The 20,491-nt window shown below is 36.5% G+C and overlaps 1 protein-coding gene across 1 annotated transcript in view; it reads left to right on the forward strand.

The window, feature by feature from the left end:
- Taf4b (TAF4b RNA polymerase II, TATA box binding protein (TBP)-associated factor, 105kDa) overlaps positions 1 to 20,491 on the forward strand; it is a gene marked incomplete at its 5' end in the record, with an annotated part of 129,097 nt that overhangs the window by 37,366 nt on the left and 71,240 nt on the right. The window contains 2 exon segments of the mRNA XM_013505611.1: positions 10,855 to 10,972; positions 11,644 to 11,752. Coding sequence (XP_013361065.1) covers positions 10,855 to 10,972; positions 11,644 to 11,752 — 227 coding nt within the window.

Raw genomic sequence — 20,491 nt, forward strand, 5'->3', positions numbered from 1 at the left:
TGCATCACCACAATTTTTTGTTGAATTGTTGTAGAACTTAGGGCAGTGCCCCTCAAAATACTTCGTATTTCTTAAAGAGAAAAATTTTTTCTTTTTTGTGGTCTTAGTAAGTACTCTACCACTGAGCTACATCCCCAGCACATACAAGAATGAATTTATCTTTTACATAACAGAAATGTATAGTCACACATCAGACATTAATACTGGGACACCATTTCCCTGTTGTCCCAGTAATGTTCTTTTAATATTATTTTTTTGTGATCTTGTTTCAAATGAAGAATTGCAGCTGGGTTTCGTGGTGTACACCTATAATCCCAGCACTTGAGAGGCTGAGGCAGGAGTATCATTGTGAGTTTGAGACCAGCCTAGGCTACAAAGTGAGTTCAAGGGCAGCCTGACCTGCATAGTGAGACCCTGTCTCAAAAATACAAAAAAAAAAAAAAGATCAAATGAAGAATTGCTTATTACATACATTTTATTGATTCTCTTTGGGTCTCTAATCTAAAACAACTCTCTAACTTCTTGTGGTTCTTCATTATATGGCAGTGCTTTTAAGGCCCACGCTAGTAATTTTGTGGAATGTTCCTTTATTTTATTTTGTCTGATCTTTTCTTCAAGATTATATTTGATTTAAATATTCTGGGGAGGGTTATTTATAGGTGGTATTACAGTAAGATTTCTGTTTTACAAAAAGTACTGAGGGGAGAAGGAATCAGTGAAGGAGATATAAAATAAGAAGCTATATTTTTTTTCCTAAACTTGGTAGGGTGGGAGGTTTTTGATTGAAAAACTGAGAAATGCTTATTGATTATTTGATGTTTAGAATGTTCTTTATTCTGGTAAGACAGATTTTAATCAGAAGAGTATAAAAATATTGTTAACCCTTGGGAATTGGCACATAGTGAATTCATTAAAAATAACAGTGTTTCTTAGTAAAGTCCCTTTATACTGTACCAGTATACTGGCTGATTTCTTTTAATATTTGGTGATTGCCCTTGTTTTCTTTTATAAACCTTTGTGTTAGAGGCTGTGATTTGAACCTTTTTGTTTGTTTGTTTTGTTTTTTAAGACAAGGTCTAACTGTAGTTTCAGCTGGTCTTCAACTCACTAAGTAGCCCGAGCTTACTTTGAACAGGTCATGATCCTCCTGCCTCAGCCTCTCGAGTACTGGGATTACAGGCTTGTAACACCATACTTGGCCTCAAATCTTTTTATTTTAGTTTATTCTGCCTCTTGTGTGTATTTCCCAGCCTTGTTTGTATAATTAGGAGTAAAGGCTAGCATCTGTGTATGATCTTTTGAGGTAGAAGGGCAGCTGTGGATGCACAGTGAAAGGACATCAGTTGACCAGAATTGAAGGGAGTTTAAGTCCTGGGCAGCTGGGAAGTAACAATCATTTACCAGAAGATGACTATTACAGCTTTTCTTATCCTTTTCTTGTCTGGGTCTTATTTTCAATTGGAGAAGTATATACCTGTTGCGTTAGATTTCTTTGGGTGGCGGAAATTAATCTCAGATATGAAACATTTTTAGAAGCAGTCATTCTTAGTGTTCTAGACAGCCAGGTTTGGGAGCCACTGGAACAAATGATTTGCCCCAAAGAGAGGCCACTTTTGGTAGAACTGAAGTGATGAAATTCTTTTTCTGGGTCATAGCTGATTCTTTCTTTTGGTACCGTGAATCAAACTCAAGACCTCATGCTTGCCAGCAGGTACTGTACTGCTGAGCCATATCCCCAGCCCTATAGCTGATTCTTGAGTCCATGCTAACCTTTATTGCCCATCTCTAGTATGTAGATTCCTCAGGCAAATTTATATTTTGTTGGTAAACTTGAGTTCTAAAAGTGCCCTCTATATGCTGTAGAGTTTTAAATAATTTTATGGTGAGGAAAAGGCAGGAAAAAAACTTAACAACCCAGAATTTCTGAGTGACCCATCCTGTGGCAGTCAGCAAGTATTCCTTGTTTAATGACCAACCTGTTTAACAGCTATTCAGACTTAGGACCTGCTACTCAGATTTACGATCTGTCATATTTTTTTGCACTCTTCTGTACATCTTGTTTATAGAGCCTCAATGTCTTTTTTTGTATAGTACACCTTGTTTATAAAGTACTGTGAGTTTTGCTGATTGTACTGTATAGTACAGTGCTGTAGTTTTTTTTGTAGTTTTATGTTCTGTTATACATTACAGTGCTGTATATAATAGTTATGCAAATAAAAGCAAAGTCATCAAATTGGAGTTTGTTGTGACCATGTCTTTGCTCTGAATATATATGTATATAAAATTAATATTTGGTGATTGCCCTTGTTTTCTTTTGTAAACCTTTGTGTTAGAGGCACAAATATATATATATATATGTGTATATGTATATATATATATTTTTTTGTCTTTTTGAGACAGAGTCTCGCTCTGCAGTTCGGAGTGGCCATGAGCTCACTTTGTAGCCAAAGCTGGCCTCAAACCTGCAGCGATCCTCTTGCCTCAGCCTCCTGAGTGCTAGGATTACAGGCACGCGCCACCATGCCCAGCTTCTTCTGAATATTGTTATGTGTATACTATATACAGTTCCTCATTTGGTGACTGGTCATTCAGTGACCTAGTTGCAGGATCATAACGTGGTCATTAGATGAGAGAAGTGTCTATTCAGCCTAGAACTCTGTAACTTTTCTATTAGATTATAATGCTTCTTATTTCAGCTTTAGCCAACAGATTTGATGTCAGTATGCATACCTGTTTATTTAGAATGGCAAAAAAGAGTAGTAAGACACTGAAGATGCATTGCACGTTTATAACAGATTTATCTGGGACAGAACAACATAAACCCTTCTGTGTAGTAATGCTAGAGAAGACTGAAGAAGGGTATTTTTTTCAAGTCAACTAACATACAAAATCAGTGTTTTGTTAAAAATGTTTTATTTATGTATTTATTTAAGTTTTGGTTTTCTTGAAACAGGGTTTTGTGTATATAGTCCAGGCTGGTCTTGAATTCACGATGTAGGCCAGGCTCGCCTCAAACTAATGGCAGTCTCAGCCTCCCAAGTGCTGGGATTATCGGTGTGTGCCATCGTGCCTGTCAAGTTGAAAATATTTTAAAAAACAAATTTAATTTTAATTTTGAAAGTAAGGCATATCATAGAGTCCACCATAAACAGTAGTTCCATTTAATCCATTAGAAGTGAGGAGGAATATGCTGAGGATACTAGAAAAGAAGAAAGCATTCTGTGTAGCTTATATGAAACATGGCAAATAACTTAAAATATGAGGATCATCATGCGGTATCAAGTCTGTGGTTGTTGTGAGCCAGTGTGGCGTGGAGAGTATGCACATGGCTGTCTTGTTTAATGTCAGGTTTAGAGTTTTTATCATTTATTTCCTTTAATGATTGTGGACTTAGGAATTCCTTCTTAATATTTACTCATTTGTTGCAATAGTAGTTCTGGAGAATTGTAGGTTTCCTGCCTCTTGGATGAAATGTTTAAATGTTGCACTTTCAAATTATAAGAAGAGTCCTACCACTGCAAGGTTTAGACTTTATTTTGATGAAATTATTCATTTTTTAATCTGTCTACCACCACTTTTAAAAAGATGTATTTATCAGTGCATGCTATTTTTCTGTTTAATTGACTGTTACATATTACTGTACTTGGCAGTTCTGCTAAAGCTTTCAAGAAAATTCAGTGGAATTCTTCAGTGTATTGTAGGTGTAAGCTTTTCATTTTTTATTGTAGGTGTAAGCTTTACATATTCATTGTAGGTGTAAGCTTGAAATGTTGAAACATGGACCTCATCAGTAGTTCTGGGGGTTTTAGATAAGGATTTAGTTCTTATTAATGAATTCAGGTCTTATATATGGTTGATCTTGGTGATTATCAATTTGGGCACAGACATTACTATATGGTTTTGTACACTCCTATTAAATATGGAACTTAATCTTTTGCCTTTGTTTTTATTTAAAAATTAATGAGAGAGTAGATGAATTGGCTTATGGATTACTAGATAATACATAGGCACTTTTAGGAGACCTGGTACTTGAAAATTTTCCTTTGAATGTTTATGAATAAACTTGTTTGAGCAAAGGCTAAATTAAATTAAATTTTAATTAGCAAAGTTAATTTAGAAAAGTTGAATTTTAATTTCATTGCAATCATTTTTAAAATTTAAATTTTGATAAATTTTGATAACTAATTCCAGCATATAAAATTAAAAATAACACCCCTCAAATCCACAGTACATGGAAATAAAATTCATGAATGGGAAAATTAATTCAAAAGCCCTGGCATTTATTTTTGCCAAGAAAGGCAGAAACAGTTTTGGAAAGTAAGCTGAGTATTGCTACTCTTGGTAATCTATTTATTGAACGCTTAAAATAATTTGTACTTAGAGATAAAGAAAGTTTTAGTAAAAAGGGTATATTTCTCCAACTATTGTTTGCATTTCTTCTTTAGCAGTATCACAGATATTTAATAAATAAATAGCCAAGTATTTTCAACAATCATTCTCCAAATACCAGTTTTGTGGATATAAGAAAAAAAATATAATACATATTTGAAAATTATTAATGTGGCAACTCTCAATTTCATTAAAGTGAAACTGAACTCCTAAGATAAGTTGATCCTGAATAGTCTAAAAATTGGTGTTGCACTGTAGTTTTACTTGCACCCAATTATTATTATTATTATTATTATTATTATTTTAGTTTTCTGAGACAAGAGTCTCACTATGTAGCCTAGGTGGGCCTCAAATTTGGCAATCCTCTGCCAAACCTCCAGAGTGCTTAGGATTACAGGCGTGCACCACCATGCTCAGTTTATACCTAAATATTTTGAAGAAGAAATTCTTCTAAGAATTTTTATCAATAAAAATAAATTTGGAAAAAGAATTTTCAACATTTTATATGACATAATCAGTGAGACATGAGTCTGCTGTTTACCTCTGGAAACATATTTTTAAGATATAAGTTTTAATCTCAATGTGCTGATAATCAGTATTTCTGTAGAAAAGAGGAAGTAAAAGTTGAGTAGGAGAAAAAAAAAGAACGGTTAAAATTATTTTCTGGGCTCAAGTAGTTGACCTGCAGTTTTTTATGAGCTGACCTAGGACCCAAAGTAGTTTGTCTTTTTTGCTTTAAGAGAGAAAAGGTGGAATTTAATTACTGATTTTACTGTCACTTACAAAGGACTAATGAAGGGTTTAGTGAAGAAGGGTTGAGTCCGAGTGAGGTCTGCTCTTTATTTACCATACAGAAATAGGAGTTGCGCAGAAAATTCTTTATTTTTCATGGGCTGTAACTTCACCATTTTTATAATAGTGATCTTTTTTGTTTTTTTAAGGAGTGACAAGGTTTATTTGAAAAAATAAAAATGAAGAGTGAGGGAGAAACTGGCCCTGCAGAGTGAGCATGGGCCGTGTAGAGAGAAGAAAGCAGGGCGGGCTATGGTAGGGAGAGGCAGGGTAGCGTCGTGTCCAGGCCGTCCCATTGCAGACCTGCTCCGGTGCTCATGAGAAGTCCATGTGCAGGGCTTTGGGGACTGTTTTGTGTCCAGGATCTTGTGATTAACAGGTCATGCTCATTTCCCCACTCACCTTTGCCACGCCCTGCTCTGCTGTGTCATTTCCTTCGGAGAGGAAGGAAACAGACCTCCTAATTCTTCTGAGGTGCTGAGGGCATGGAGGGCTCTGTGTTCTATGGCTTCTTCAAGCCGGAGAGGGCTGTAGACGCTATCTGCTGGGGATTGCTGTGCTCTCCAACTACCTTGGGTAAGAAAAAAAAAAACATGTCAGAAAACAATGAGAAAGGAGTTAATGACCATGGAACTTTACTTTTAGCTCAAATATGAAGAGCATGTCAGATTTTCACACTTCCTGTATCTGCACTGATGTCTTGCTTTGAGGAGAAATCTCACGTCTTTCAGAGGCTCATAGGAGTAGCTTTCTCCTTTCCTGTTCTTCAGACAGTTCCGAAGGGACTGGCTTTATTCCAGAAAGATGAATCCCGTTTTGTCTCTGCCAGCTTTATTGTAGTGGATGTGGCAAGTATCACTGAGAAGGGGCCTTTCCATTTTGGCTTTCATTGGTCAGTGGGTGTCCCCTGTCTCCGGGTTTTTACCAGTACTTGGTCTCCGGGACAGACAGTAGGTGGTCCTTTGGGGCCAGGAGCTGCAGGACTCTGTTCTCAGACATTTGGATAGCCTGTTGTTCTTGGCCCAGATCAATGAGATATTTTAAGACCCTTGTGGTGTCAGGGTCTGCTATCATATCAGATAGAAATGGCCTCCCATATAACATCTGAAATGGGTTCAAACTTAGCCCAGTCTTGGGCGCGTTAAGAACCCTTATGAGCACTGTTGACAGCAGTCAGAGCCAGGACTTAGTGCGTCTTGGCTAGAGCTTATTTTAGGGTCTTGTTGGCTCTCTCCACCTTTCCAGAAGACGGAGACCCACTTCCCATATAGAGTTTTTATACTTTATCCCTGTGCCCCTTGAGGAAAGACCAGAATGGTTCCTCAGAAACTGAGACTAAGACTAGGGCCTTGAGGCACTGTAGGGCTGTCCTTCTTGCTATCCTTCAGCTTTTGATTTCCGAAGGAGATTTCAGGCATGTCTCTTTGGTGCCCTGTACAATGCGACCTGCTTGGGAAGATGGACTGCCTCTAGAACTTGTGGAATTTCCTGCCTGTGTTTTATAGATGATTGACAAAGCCACTTTCATCAATGACCCACACCTCCTCAAGGTTTGAATGGATAGGTCGCTGATGTCCTGCCCACTTGCATAGGGCTGGGAGATCGCTTGTTTACAAGACTAGCTAATTTCCTGTAGCCATCAAGGAAGCACAGTTTATAGTAGTGCAAGTTTTTATAATAACCTCAGGGATGTCTAAGAACATGGCCTACCTAATAGTTGGTGAGCTGTTCTACTGTTAACTATAGGAAACCTTTTGTCTCCAGAAAAACTCTGGGTGGGCAGTCAGGACTTGTATTCTCTGTCTCAAAGTTAACTTTGCAGCTTCTTCTGTTAGTACAGCTGCAAAGACTCTTGTTAGAGGTGCCCTTGACTCCAGCCATGGCTGTAGATCCAGAGGAGGGTTTTCTAGAGAAGTAAGTCAAAACAGTAAAGTAATTGAATTGACTCAACCGTGATGCTAAGATTACCCAGGGTTCCTTGGAGGAATGATGTCTGTGAATGCAGATTGTTCTCCTGGGCCTCTTCAGTTGTCAGTGTAGGAATGAGGGTCCTGCTTGGTCTAGTTCCTCTGGGAGCAGGGACAGTCAAACCTGCATTTGCAAGAATCAGTCTTTAGCTGTCTCACATACAGAGCAGGACCCACACGGGGCCTCGGTGCAATCTCTTGCTTGCCCAGTATCCATTCCTCGTACATTGAAACAGGAACCTTTTCCTTGGAGGTTCTTCTGGTCTCAAACAAAGAATTAAGTGAAGTGAGCAAAAAGCAGCAGCAAAGTCTATTTGAAAAAGTGACAGTGAAGAGTTAAGAAGAATCTGGCTCTGCAGAGTGAGCTTGAGCTGAGTAATAGAGGAAAGAGTGAAAATATGCCCTAGGGAAGCGGGCCGGCTAGCAGGAGGAGTGCCACCGTGGCCTGTAACAGTAGCCTTGATATATGCATTGATTGACGCCTGCTTATTTAAATTTACTTGAATGTTATTTTAAATTTTGTGAGATTGCTTTAGAATTTATGGAGAATAAAGCTAGAGACATTTACAGTGTATATGTCCTTTTACATTAGTCAAGAAAATGTTTTATTATGAAAATTTCAAATGCAGCAAAATGAAGTTAATAGTAAAACACCTATGTACCAATCACCTAGATTCTACTATTTACAGCTATTAAACTTGATTTATCGTGTATTTATTTTGCCTTCAATTCTTTTTTTTTGATTAATTTCAAAACCTTCCTAAATAATTAAACATAGATATCACTACATACAGGTAAATATTTGCTTATTTTTTTCTTTTGGGATAAAATTTACATGCAATGACACACAGATATTTTATGTGTACCATTAGAAAAGTTCTTAAAGTTCATGCCTGTTTGCAACTCATGAAAATATTTAATGTTCCCATCATCTCAGCGTTCTCTCATGCCTCTTCCCAGTCAGTTTACAACCCCATTTTCCAAGGAGCAATCACTATCTGATAATTCCCCCCCACCCCAGATTCTGGAACTCAGTGGAAATGGAATCATACAGTAAGGGTGTTCCCATTTGTTTGTTTAATCCATACTTGTGTTTCATTCCTTCCTTTCCTGATGGAATTTAAGAATCATTCTGTGTCAGCTAGCCACATCATAATTAATGTAATTAGTTAGCAGGTTTTATAAACTACTGGAATGTTAATTTGTATTAACATCCCAAATGAAACACCAGGCCCTGTTATGCAGAGAGAAAAAGCTGATGTGTCTATTCTTTACCTTTCTTTCTCTAATTCTGAAATTTCTTTTGGAGGGAAAGTGAATACAGAACTTAATTTGAGGATGGGGGTACTGGGTATTACACCCGTGAGTGCTCTGCCCCTGAGCTATTTTCTCGGCCCCTTTTATTTATTTTGAGAATGGATCTCAGTAATTTGCCTAGGTGGGATTTGAACTTGTCATCCTCTTGCCTCAACCTCCCAAAGTTCAGGGGTTATAGGCATGCACCACTGCACTCAGTGAAGGTGTTAATTTTAAGCATTGTAATAACTTTTCTTTTTCTTGCTCATAAGAACAAATGTCTGTAGCATGGGTCAGTTTCCATTTCTCTAAAATAATGTCATTCTCCATAAGTTGCCCAGTAATGTGACTTTTTTATGGTAATTTCTTGGAGAGAAGACCAATGAATTCTCATACATGTTATCACTTATTATGCTTTATTTTGTTCGTGTAGTATGCAGGAGTATGCTGCCCGTATTTTTTAGATTAGGTACATGTGCCACTCAGGTGTTGCAGTTAATATGAGGACTAGTGGGAACATAGAGTTCCTAAATCTCAGCTCAAAGCTTTGTTACATTTTCATGTACCTATCAAAAATGGTATGAACACTCACTGGTATACAACTTTCTAATAACATTTTATTACTGTCCTTCATATTTAAAATGCTGAAAGAAGTGCCTAATAAGAGTATCAAGGAAGGAAATATGAAAAATAGGGAAATAAGTCCAAGTTGTTGATTGCATTCTTGAGTTTCAGCCTGAATGCAATAAGATGACTGCAGATGTGTATTTCTTCATATATATTAAGCCTGATCCTCTCAGCGTCATTGAAATGACTAATTTTTCCAAGATTCTTTTATCAAAGAATAATGGCAACTGAATTATGCCAACTTAAATTTCTTCTCTAGAAGAGTTCTTTTCTATTATCAAAGAATGACAGCAGTGGAAGTATTCCAATTTATATTTCTTCTCTAAGGACATTAGTTCCTATAGGATTACTTACTAAAATACATTGTGTTGTTACTTTTTTTCTTCATAGTGCACACTTGATTTTTAAATTTTATATACAAGTAGTTAGAAAGGAGAATAAATTACATTCTCATAATTCTGTTAAGGAGTCTGTATTCTGGTCAGACCATGATTTCTTTATATTAACCATGTAGGAGTTTAAGTAATTGTACATTGTCAAGAGGTAGGCTAAACTCATGGTGAAGGTTTCCTCTTTGAATTGGAAAAAATAACACTCTACTATTCTGTTTTTGTCTTTTTCTTTGATGCTAAAAAGTAATAACCTTGTTACTACTTTAATTTTTTTCCCTTTATCCCAACCCTCATTGAGTTTCATGACCTGTTTATTTTGGAGAATGTCTTTAGCATTGTCACTTCTCATGTGGTTTAGGAAGATACCTTTAAAAAACAGCACATAAAAGGCCATATTTTTTAGAGATATATTTTGAAATATTTATAGTTTTAAAAAGATAAATCTGAGATTTGCTTTCAAATAATTGGGAGTGGCAGAGAAGTGAACAGAGGATAAATCTTGATTGTTGAATTAATCATTGTGTAAACCGGGTAATGGTATGGGTGCTTTCGTTTTATTTTCTCTACTTTTGTGTGTATTAAATTTTCCATGATCAGTTACAAAATGAAAATAGGATCCATATGGAAATTTTTATAAATTTCACCTTCTCTCTAAAAATAGTATGTAATAGAAATACCTGCATACCTATGTCTATTGCAACCTAATTCACAATAGCTAAGCTATTGAGTCAGTCTAGGAGCCTGTCAACAAATTAATAAAGAAAAAAAAATATATTATTCAGCCACAAAGAAAAACGAACCTGGAGTTTATCATGTTAAGTGAAATAAAACAGACTAAGAAGGTTTCACTTCATATGTGAAATCTTTTTTTTTTTTTTTTTATTTTTGGTTTTTCTCCGGTACCAGGAACCGAACCCACGACCTTGCGCTTGCCAGGCAGGCGCTTTGCCGCTGAGCTAAATCCCCAGCCCCCATATGTGAAATCTTGAGATAGCAACAACAAAAGAGATGACATGAATGTAAAGGGGCTGCTAGAGAAGAGGACGGGAAGAAGCGGGAGAAGGGGGAGGGAAGTAGAAGGTGAATGGCGTGGAAATTATCAAAGTGTGCTATACATGTGTATGAATCTGCTGAAATGAAGTCCATTAATCTGTATAACTAATAAGGCACTAATAAAAATAGTATAAAATGTGTGAGAGAGTCATGTTTTTCACTTTTGAACAAGACAGTTTTACCACATACAAATATAAATTTTAAGTGAACAGTTATCTTAGAAGATAAAGGTATACCGTATGCACAGCTGGATGAGCACAAGCTGTTGTTAGAAGTGAAGCCTTTGTGTGCTCCTAAAGCAGGTTTGCTTGAATGACTGATAGTTCTCCTTGCTTCAGGTAGTCCAGCAGCCATCAGGAGGCGTTGGAAACCAGGGGACCACAATTTCCCATTCCTCAGCAGTGACCATTCAGAAATCTACACAGAAGGTTCCAATGAACACTGTAATACCGACTAGTAAGTTTCCTGTAGATAAACGCTACCCCTTGTGAGTCCATCACAGGGAATTTGCAACATGGTGGGTTTTGCACAATTTGTTTATTTTTGGATTAAGAGAAGTTTGACCCTTTAAAGTTGTTCCTAAGAGAAGTCTGAAAGGTATTCTCACATCCTTTGTACAAATACAGGTACTTTTTATGGGTGTATGTTGTTTTGAAATTAAGAGAGCAACTGCTCATGGTATTCTGTAATTATATAAAACAATCTGTAGTAAATATATATTCTTTTAACTTAAAAATTTATTATATAGCATGATTTCTTTTTAAAATAGGTTTTTTTTCTCTGAGTTTAGAAATCAGTCTCACACATGTCAGGTAGAGTTTTTAAGTGTTAAAAAAATATATGTAAGTGATAGATTGTTAGCATGTTTTAGTCACCTTCTATGTATCTTTTTATAATGATGTTCATTCTATAGATAATTTGAGACCATATAAAAAAGAAATAGAAATCTTTATAAGATGATTTCTTATCCAGGGAATAGATCCATCATCCTATTTAAATATAGTTTCAGAGCAATTTAAAACTTTTTCGATTATTCTATATATGTTAAAAACTGTTGTTCTGAATTTTTCCTAATGTGGCATGATTGCTTTTTTTGTATTCTATTTTTTCTCATTTTGTTTTTATAGCTTCCATTCTAAAGCAAATTACTCTGCCTGGAAATAAAATTTTGTCGCTTCAAGCATCTACTACTATTCAGAAAAATAAAATACAAGAGAATGGAACAACATGTTTCAGGTAAAGACAATAAATAGTTAAAACTCGATCTGGTTTTAACTAGAAGGAGGTAATATTTAAACATGTCAAGGCATAATACCTAACCAAAATAGATATATTGCTACTTTTAAAAATACAGAACAGTACTTTGTAGAGTGTAATTTATAAACAGTGAAATGCCCAAATCTTAAATGTTTTGCTTGATGAATTTTCAAAACCATATACATATGTAGTCCAATCTGGAGTACGATAGTGAACATAATCATTCTGTACCTTTATGCACCTTTCAAATCGATTAGCTTCACCCCTGCCTCTGGTGGTCACTGTTCTTATGTCTTTCCTTGAACTTCACATAAGTAGAATATTTCATTATTGCCGTAGTCCTCCCTTAGCTGCAGTTTTGTTTTTTGTAGTTTCAGTTACTGGCAGCCAATAGTGGTCTGAAAGTATGAGATGGAAAATTCTACAAATAATAAGTTTTAAATTGGATGCTATTCTGAATAACATGATGAAATCACTTCATGCCTAGGAAGAGAATCACCCCTTCATCCAGCATATCCGTGCTGGACATATACTGCTTAACCCTTTAACAGCTGTCTTCCTTAGCAGATTGACTAGCATGGTGCTTATGTTCAGGTAACCTTCACGTTACCACTTAACATCATCAGCGGACTCTACTGCATACGGCTCCCTCCCAGTGCCAAGGCCGTTCAGTGCATGCCTGTCTTTCCCCTCACTTTGACTCATCCTGTAGGCATTGTGTCATCTCAGATCATCCATTGCAAGAAGGGTGCGCAGCAAAAAATAAGATATTTTGAGAGAGTGTGAACTGGGATTTGGTATTTTTCTTTTTCATTTACAGATCTTTTGAAGTCTGGATATTCTTTTTCTTCATGTTGTGCTGAGGCTGTGGTTCTCATTCTATGTGGTTTTCGGAGGAAATGTTGGAAGGTAGTCATTGTCTTCCAGTTCAGTGAGTTTTGATAAAAGGCTAAACTCAGGTACCACAAAGAATATTTTCAGCACCCTAAAAGTTCCCTTTTGCTCTCCCCAAGTCCCCACATTACACCCCAGACCCCAAAGAACCCCCATCTGCTTCCTAACATTACATTACACCCCAGACCCCAAAGAACCCCCGATTTGCTTCCTAACATTGTAGATTAGATTTGTCTCTCCTAGAGTTTTGCATAAATGGCTTCATAAAGTTTGTATTCTTCAGCCATTTTTCTCAGCATGTGTTTGATATAATTCTGTGTCGTTGCATGTATAAAGTGCTTTGACTTTTTATTGCTAAGCATATCCTTTCATTTACATGAAACTGTTTTATGGTTTCCTCTCTTGATGGACATTTGAGTTGTTCTATTTGTAGCAGTTCTGAATAAAACTGCTATGAACACTGTCCAAGCTTTGCGTATACATTTTTTTTCATACCATTAATACATAGGAGTGAAATTGCTGACTTGTGAGAAAACTGCCAAACTTTAAAATTTAGCCCTTCCTTGTTGGTATGTAGTTGGGGCTCATTGTGATTTTTATTTGCATTTCCATGGTAATTGATGATGATGAATATATTTTTGTGCCTTATTGTCCATTTGTGAAATTTCGGGGCTGGGGATTTAGCTCAGCGGCAAAGCGCCTGCCTGGCAAGTGCAAGGTCGTGAGTTCGGTTCCCGGTACTGGAGAAAAACCAAAAAAAAAAACAAAAAACCAGGGACTTTCCATTTGTGAAATTTCTTTTGTGAAATGTCAATTCAGATATTTTGCCTGCTTTTGAATTACTTTTTTCATGAACTTTTCCTAAGAAATTTAAGATGATCATTGATTTTTCTTTATATTAGTATTACGAATTACATTGGTTTTTAAATGTTAAGTCAACCTTGCATTACTGAGTACTAGCTTTTTTTATATTTTGCTCACTTGGATAAATATTTTGCTAAGGGTTGTATGTGTGTTCATAGATTTTGGCATAGAGTTTTCTGTTTTTATAGTGACTTTGCCAGACTTTGGTATTTGTGATTATCGTAGACTCAAAAAATGACTCATGAAGTCTTTGCCATTCTTGAGTTTTAAAATTTGTTGTATAATTAGTGTTATTTCTTCCTAACGTGAAGAATGGATTTGCCATTGAAATTAAATAGGTCTCTTGTTTTCTTTAGAAGATGGTTTTTGATAAAGTCAATTTCATTTATATATATAGGCTCTTTATTTGCTATTTAGTCTTAATGTCAGTTTCAGAGGTTTTTTTCCTAAGATCTTACATATTTCACTCATATGTTTTAAATTTATTGGCATGAAATTGTTCCTAAACTTATTTTGTTTTAAATATCTGTAGAACTGTATTTATAGTGTAGTATGGATTCTGCAAAGAATTTGGGGTATCTTAATAGGTGACTTTTTGGGGAATAAAATTGTTAATCTTACGTGATATCTATTAGTTTGGAGTGAAATTTCCTGTGTTTATGCCTTAGGTTTTAATCCATTTTAAAAGAATTAACTTTTAATTTTGTCATTCTTACTTATTCATTTTGTCTGTTTCATTGATTTTAAACGAAAGTAAGCCTTGCTTCAGGCTTAAAGTACCTATCTTACTTTTCTCTGGTTGCTGAAACAAAATACCCAGAACCTAAGATTAAGGGAAGAAAGGTTTATTTAACTCACAGTTTGTACAGGTTTCAGTCCATAATAGGCTGTCTCTAAGGTAGGTTGTGACACATGGCAGAGGGGCAGCAGCTCATGGAGGCAGAAGACAGCGAAAGCAACAAGAGCAAAAGGGGAAAACAAGCCTCTTCCTGCCACTTTTGTTTTTTCCAGACTGCTTGGATTAGGGTGGTGTCAATCCAGTCAGTGGACTCATCCAGCAGTCACCCACCCTTAACACCAGCACCCTTAATCTCAGCATTGAACCATGAATCAATCACACACTCTAGACTCAGCCACCTCCCCAAAAATGCTATGATTGCGTGAGGCTTTGCGGGGGGACATCTAGACACAAAACGTAACAGCGCTCTTCCTGTTCTACCGTCTTAGTTTGGAAATTTAGGTCTTTACATGTAAATCTTTTCTTATGTAAGCATTTATAACTCTAAATTTCTCTAAGTACTGATGTAATATCCATCTAAACACAATTTTGCATTCATGTTGAAATAGTTTTTCTTCTTTTCCTTCTATTTAATATTGTAAATATTTGAGGCTTTTCCAGATCATTTTTTTCATAATAAAATTTTATGATCAGAGAACATGATCTGTAATGTTTGTCCTTTTAAATTTGTTGATTCACCTCAGTTTGGCCCCTGTTGAGGACTATCTCATGAGTACTTGGAAAAATGTGTGTAATTAGTTTTGCGAGGCTTTTTCCCCCCATACATGTTCTTTTGGTGAAGGTACCTGTGTTAACATCTCTGTATCCTGGCTTTTTTTGCTTTGTTTTTGGACTTGTATCTCTTCATCAGAGTGGCTAGTGAAATCTCCAGCTGAGGTGATGGTTTGCTGGAGAGCGCCTCAGCCCTAGGAACGGGGCTGCACAGACCGGGTGGGGATGCTTCAGCCAGAAGACAGAAACTCTGTTCGTCCACTGTGCTCCCATTACCCGGTGATCGCATCCCTCTCATTTGTGCTTGTTTTTGTACAGTTTTCAAAAAGTCTTACCTTTAAAAATGGTATACTGATTTTGTGATCGCTGTTAATCAGGCTGTTCTGCCATTTCCAAAAACCACAACCTACATTTCTTTTTTAATGGCTTATTGTTCTGGTGTAGTTATCTATCTTTTCCTGTTTTTTGAATAATTACTTGGTTATTTTAAAGTCAGTGCTTTACTGTATCTGATATTCAATTTATCTTGGGGTTTGTTTCTGTTTTCTGGCTTTTTAGTCCTGTTTCGTGGTGGATTAGGTACTACTCAATTCACACTCAGTATAATTTTCAGAAAAAATTATAGGAGTTTTGGATTAATTTACTACAGAGAAAATTCCTCCTGTGCCCCAGAGGCCAGCAGAGGAGGAATTGTCTTAATCTGATTTCAGCCTTTCCAAGATTCTGTGTAACTTTGGTTCTCCCACCCAGGATGTGGCCCAGAGACTTAGGGTGCTTTTCTCTGTTATGAACCCTAACTTTTATTTCTCTGATACTTTCTCCAGTACCTAAAACTTAGTGTGTTTTCTGTAGACCTTCTTTGCTTATCTTCTCTGAATTTTCCTCTGCAGTGGGAAGCTTCAATGAGAGTGGCCTTATTTCTCCATAGACTCACGGCCCATCTGTCAAGTGTTGGAGGCTTTCAGTTTCGGCTTCCTCTGTCTCTGTGAGGGTGCCTAGCACTCTGTTGGCTTTTCTACCTCCTAGTAGCTGCTCTCTGTGTGGCTGTTCAGTGTCTTGTTCCACATCAAGAATTAGCACATGGCCAGGGGAAAACAAGATGAAGAAAACGGGGTTACTTCAGTGAGGCTGTCTGCTCTAAGGCCTGCGGCCCCGCCAGACCTGCTCTCCTGGCAGCTCTCTGCTGCCTTCAAACAAACTTAAAAAGAGTTCTTCTGGCTCTCAGTTTTCTGTACTCAGAGCAGTTGTCTGATATGACTGATGGTCAATAAATAGAAACAGTCTTCCTTGTGCAATTTTTTATACATTTTTGTGCTAAAGGATCTATTGGAGTTAGTTTACAATTTACTTTCTATTTCTGTGTAGTATATTTTGATAAACATAGGTGCTTAAGTAGGTAAAGTTGACAGTTTCTTTTGTGAAAGTGCTTGTTCAGACCATAACAGCTCCTCCTGGAAATCATGAAGATAATCTCCTATATTGTCTTCTTAAAGTTTTACTTTTACTTTAAACCTTTATGTCACCAGGAGTTAATTTTGTACTTGTTTATTTCTGTGGTATAGACTAGAGATCCTACTTTCAGCAGCATAGTTAAAGAGGCTGTCCTTCCTCAGTTACCTACAGTGTTCTGTGTGTCATATATGCAGATGTCTTTTCTGACCTATCTCTTCTTTCTGATAATAACGAATCTTAAATTTTCAGTAGCACACTGTTTCACTTACCATAACTTCAAAATAACTCTTCCATCTGCTGAGGCACATCCCCTACTTGCCTCTCCTTTACTTTTTCATTCTCCATTTTTCTCGTCACGATTTTCTCCACTGTACCTGGGCCTTTGCTGTTCCTTATGAATTTCACAATCAACTTGTTAAGTTCCACCAAAAATTTCTGTTTCAGTTTGAATTGGCATGGTCCTGAGTCCATAGTCCTCCGGCTGATTTCTTCATAATTTTGAGCCTCTGTAAACATGATTCATGTCTTCATTTATTCACGTGTTCATTAATATCTTTCCATCAAGTGTTATAATTTTATCTATATAGATTGTGCACAGTTTTTGTTGCATGTGTCTGTTAGGTTTATCTCTAGGTAACTTATTTTTTGTTGTTATTGAAAGTAACAATTTTTTAACTTTTTTTTTTTTGTTTGTTTTTTTGTTTTTTTTAGTACTGGTAATCAAACTCAGGACCTTGCACTTACCAGGCAGGCACTGTGCCACTGAGCTATGTCCCCAGCCCCAGGAAGTAATAATTTTGATAATTGCCTTTTCTGTTTCTTTTTTCTCTCCATTTGCTAGTATTCTTATAGTCCTTTATTTCTAGTAAGTTTTAGAATATTTTAGGTTGTTTATGTAGACAATGTCAGGAATGACATTAGAATTATGATTAAACATTCTATGAGTGAGACTTTCAGCATTTTAAAGTTGTTTTCTGATATTTATATATGAGTTTACATTCAAAGATAAGCATACAAGAAAGTCAGTTTGAGTTGAATTATACGCAAACCAGCAGTACATTTGGAATTCTCATGACCTCAATCATTGGATGATCACATATTGAATATTAAAAAAAAAAACTGTTGTAAAATACTAAAAATGAAACATATGGAATAAAAGAGCAGAAAGTTCTTTATTAAAAATGAATGCAAAGATAGGAAAAAGAACCAAATAGAACATTTAGAAATGAAAACTGCAGTTGAATTTAAAACTTCATTGGATGGGTAAATCAGATTTAATTTGGGAGCCTAAATTAAGTTATCTTTTTTCTGGAGATTTGTGATTACTTCTGGTAGGAATTGTGGATGACTGTTGACCTGGAACCACTTTAGTCCTGTTCTTGCCAGACTCCCAGATGCAGTGCTTCACTGCAGCAGAGACCTAAGAACTAATGCTAGCCATGGGCACCTGTCCCTAAAGTGATTTCTCTGTAGGGTGTGCTCATTACTTCTTTTTTCTCACACTTTTTTGGGGTGCACATTCTGTGAACTCAACAATGGAATGAAAATGTATTATATTGGTCTAAGTATAATACTGCATAACTGCTCTTCAGTAAATGTGGTTCACTTGCTGCCTAAAGCAAAAGTGTCACCACTAACTAGTATTTTCCTCAGAAGATTTCAAGCTTATTACTTTTGCTCATTTATCTGTTGGGTACTTACTACTTTCTAAATATATAGAGACAGAGACAGAGACAGAGATATAGATACAGAGATGGAGAAGTCATTTATTGTTATATATTTTGTAAATATTTTTCCCGCAATCTTGTGTTTAACTTACAACTTTGTATTTAGTGTGTTTGGTATAGGGAATTTTAAAATTTCATTATTAGATTTACCAGTCTCTTGCTAGGTTTTGAACTCTGAAAAACCCTTTGACACTATAAGCTCATAATGATGTGTACCTATGTTTTCGCTAAGATAATATATTTACTTCACATATGCATGTTTTCCTTTACATCTTAAGTAATTTTTGTTTGAACAGTAGTTACTAAGAGTTTATTATCTCATTTGAAATGCCACCTTTATCTTAGTAAATCTCTGCTTACATAAATCTTATGCTTTCATTTTAATACTCTGATGCTTTTCCATTATTGGAAATACTCGTTTTTATAAATGATGTGATAAATCTTTTTCTTACCAAAAGTATACTGGTTTTACTAGTTATTTTCCTCTTATCCATGAATTTCAAAGTGAGCATAGCCATTCTATGAAAATTTTGTATTAAGATTTAACTTGGGTGGAAGAAATGGCTTTTATGATATGGAAGATTTCTATCTAGAACCGTGGTTGCATTTGTCAGAGTGTGGTAAGGCTATAGATAACAGAAAAACTGAAAAATAGCTGCCATCTCAAGATGAAAGGTGATTTCTCATGTTCAGGAAAATCGGAAAGTGGCCCGATTGCTGCAGCCAGTATGTCCCATGGTGTTAGGGAGGCGGGCTCCTTGTTTGCAGTCAGGTTCCCACAGGACAGGTGGAGGCGTGGAATGTGAGGAAACGGCCTCATCTTCAAGTCTTCATGTGGCCTGGTCCCCCCGTCCTCTTTGGTACTAGGGATTGAGCCCAGAGCTTTCTCACTGAGCTACGTTATTTTATTTTGAGACATAGTTTTTCTGAGTTGCCCAGGTTGCCAGGCTTGAACTTGTGATGCTGCTGCCTCAGCCTCCCAGAGAACTGGGATTACAGATGCGTGCTCTCATGCCCAGCTTGACGTGGTCCTTTGTATGTCGGTTAGTTACCTCCCTGGAGGGATTTTGCCTGGCGAAGGAATGAAGAGTAGCTTTTTCAGTCATACCTGATGTCTTGAGGCACTTACCTAAATTATTTCATGTATTTGTCTACTTGTGTGTATTTCTCATCTCTTTTTATTCTCTTGAGGGTTTGTGATAAATTTACTATTATTATACCTAGAATTTAGAACAATGCCTAGTGCATTTTTTTAAATTCACATTTTTTTGTGTGTGTATGTGCATGCATGTGTGTATGTATGTGTGCGAGACAGAAAGAGATAGGGAACTGAACTCAGGGCCTTCACTCGGAGCTATATCCGCAGCCGCCGCTTTCTTGTATGCCCCCACCCCCTTGTTTAAAATTTTGAGATGGCCTCTCGCTAAGTTGCCCAAGCTCTTACTTGTGGTCCTCATGCCTCAGCCTCCCAGAGTGCTGGGATTATAAGTGTGAGCCACTGTGTCTGGCTACATTCATATAGTTGTTGAAGTAAATTCATTTTGAAAACTTCAACAGGAATGTTTAGAATCTTGGCTGTTTCTAGATGTCCTTTATTTTTGTATTAAGATGTATTTTTCATTTTTGAACATTACCTTTCAGTAATTCGGTTAACTTAAATTTTTGTTGTTGAATTTTGGCTTTTTCTGCTAGACAGTACTATTTTTTGTTCAGTTTATTAGTACAGCTGGAATGAAGATCGGAAGCTGTATGGTGCTTAACCACCAGAGGGTGCCAGAGATTCAGTTTTTATGTCATTTTTGAATCAGAGGCCATGAGTACTATGGTACTTTTATGTTTGTTTAGTTATGTTTAACTTTCAAAAGATGTAACTCACTGTTTTTTGTATTTTGTGTGCAAGCCTATTAGTAATATATAGTGGTTATATAATACAGTATATGATACAGGGGTTATTCATGGCAGAGCAAGAATTTTTTTTCTTTTAGAGAGTAACCAGTCTAGTAAAAACAAAAACTGCTCTCATCTTGGACAGCCAGACTACACAAAGAAGCATCATCTGTAGTAGCCACACCCAGATTAGTCGCAGACTTAAAGTTCAACAAAAAGTTCTCGCGCTAGTTCTTCATGGACATTAGGTTTATGAATGTGCTACCCAGAGGAATTACCTGGAAATGAGGTTGTGAAGTCCTGCCAGGTTTTCAGTCACATTTTGTCATAGTAAAATGATGTAGTAAAAGTTATACTTGTACTGATGTGCAGAGTGGACTGGGA

Source organism: Chinchilla lanigera, unplaced genomic scaffold (assembly GCF_000276665.1).
Source record: "Chinchilla lanigera isolate Chin_1 unplaced genomic scaffold, ChiLan1.0 scaffold00001, whole genome shotgun sequence".
Lineage (NCBI taxonomy): Eukaryota > Metazoa > Chordata > Mammalia > Rodentia > Chinchillidae > Chinchilla > Chinchilla lanigera.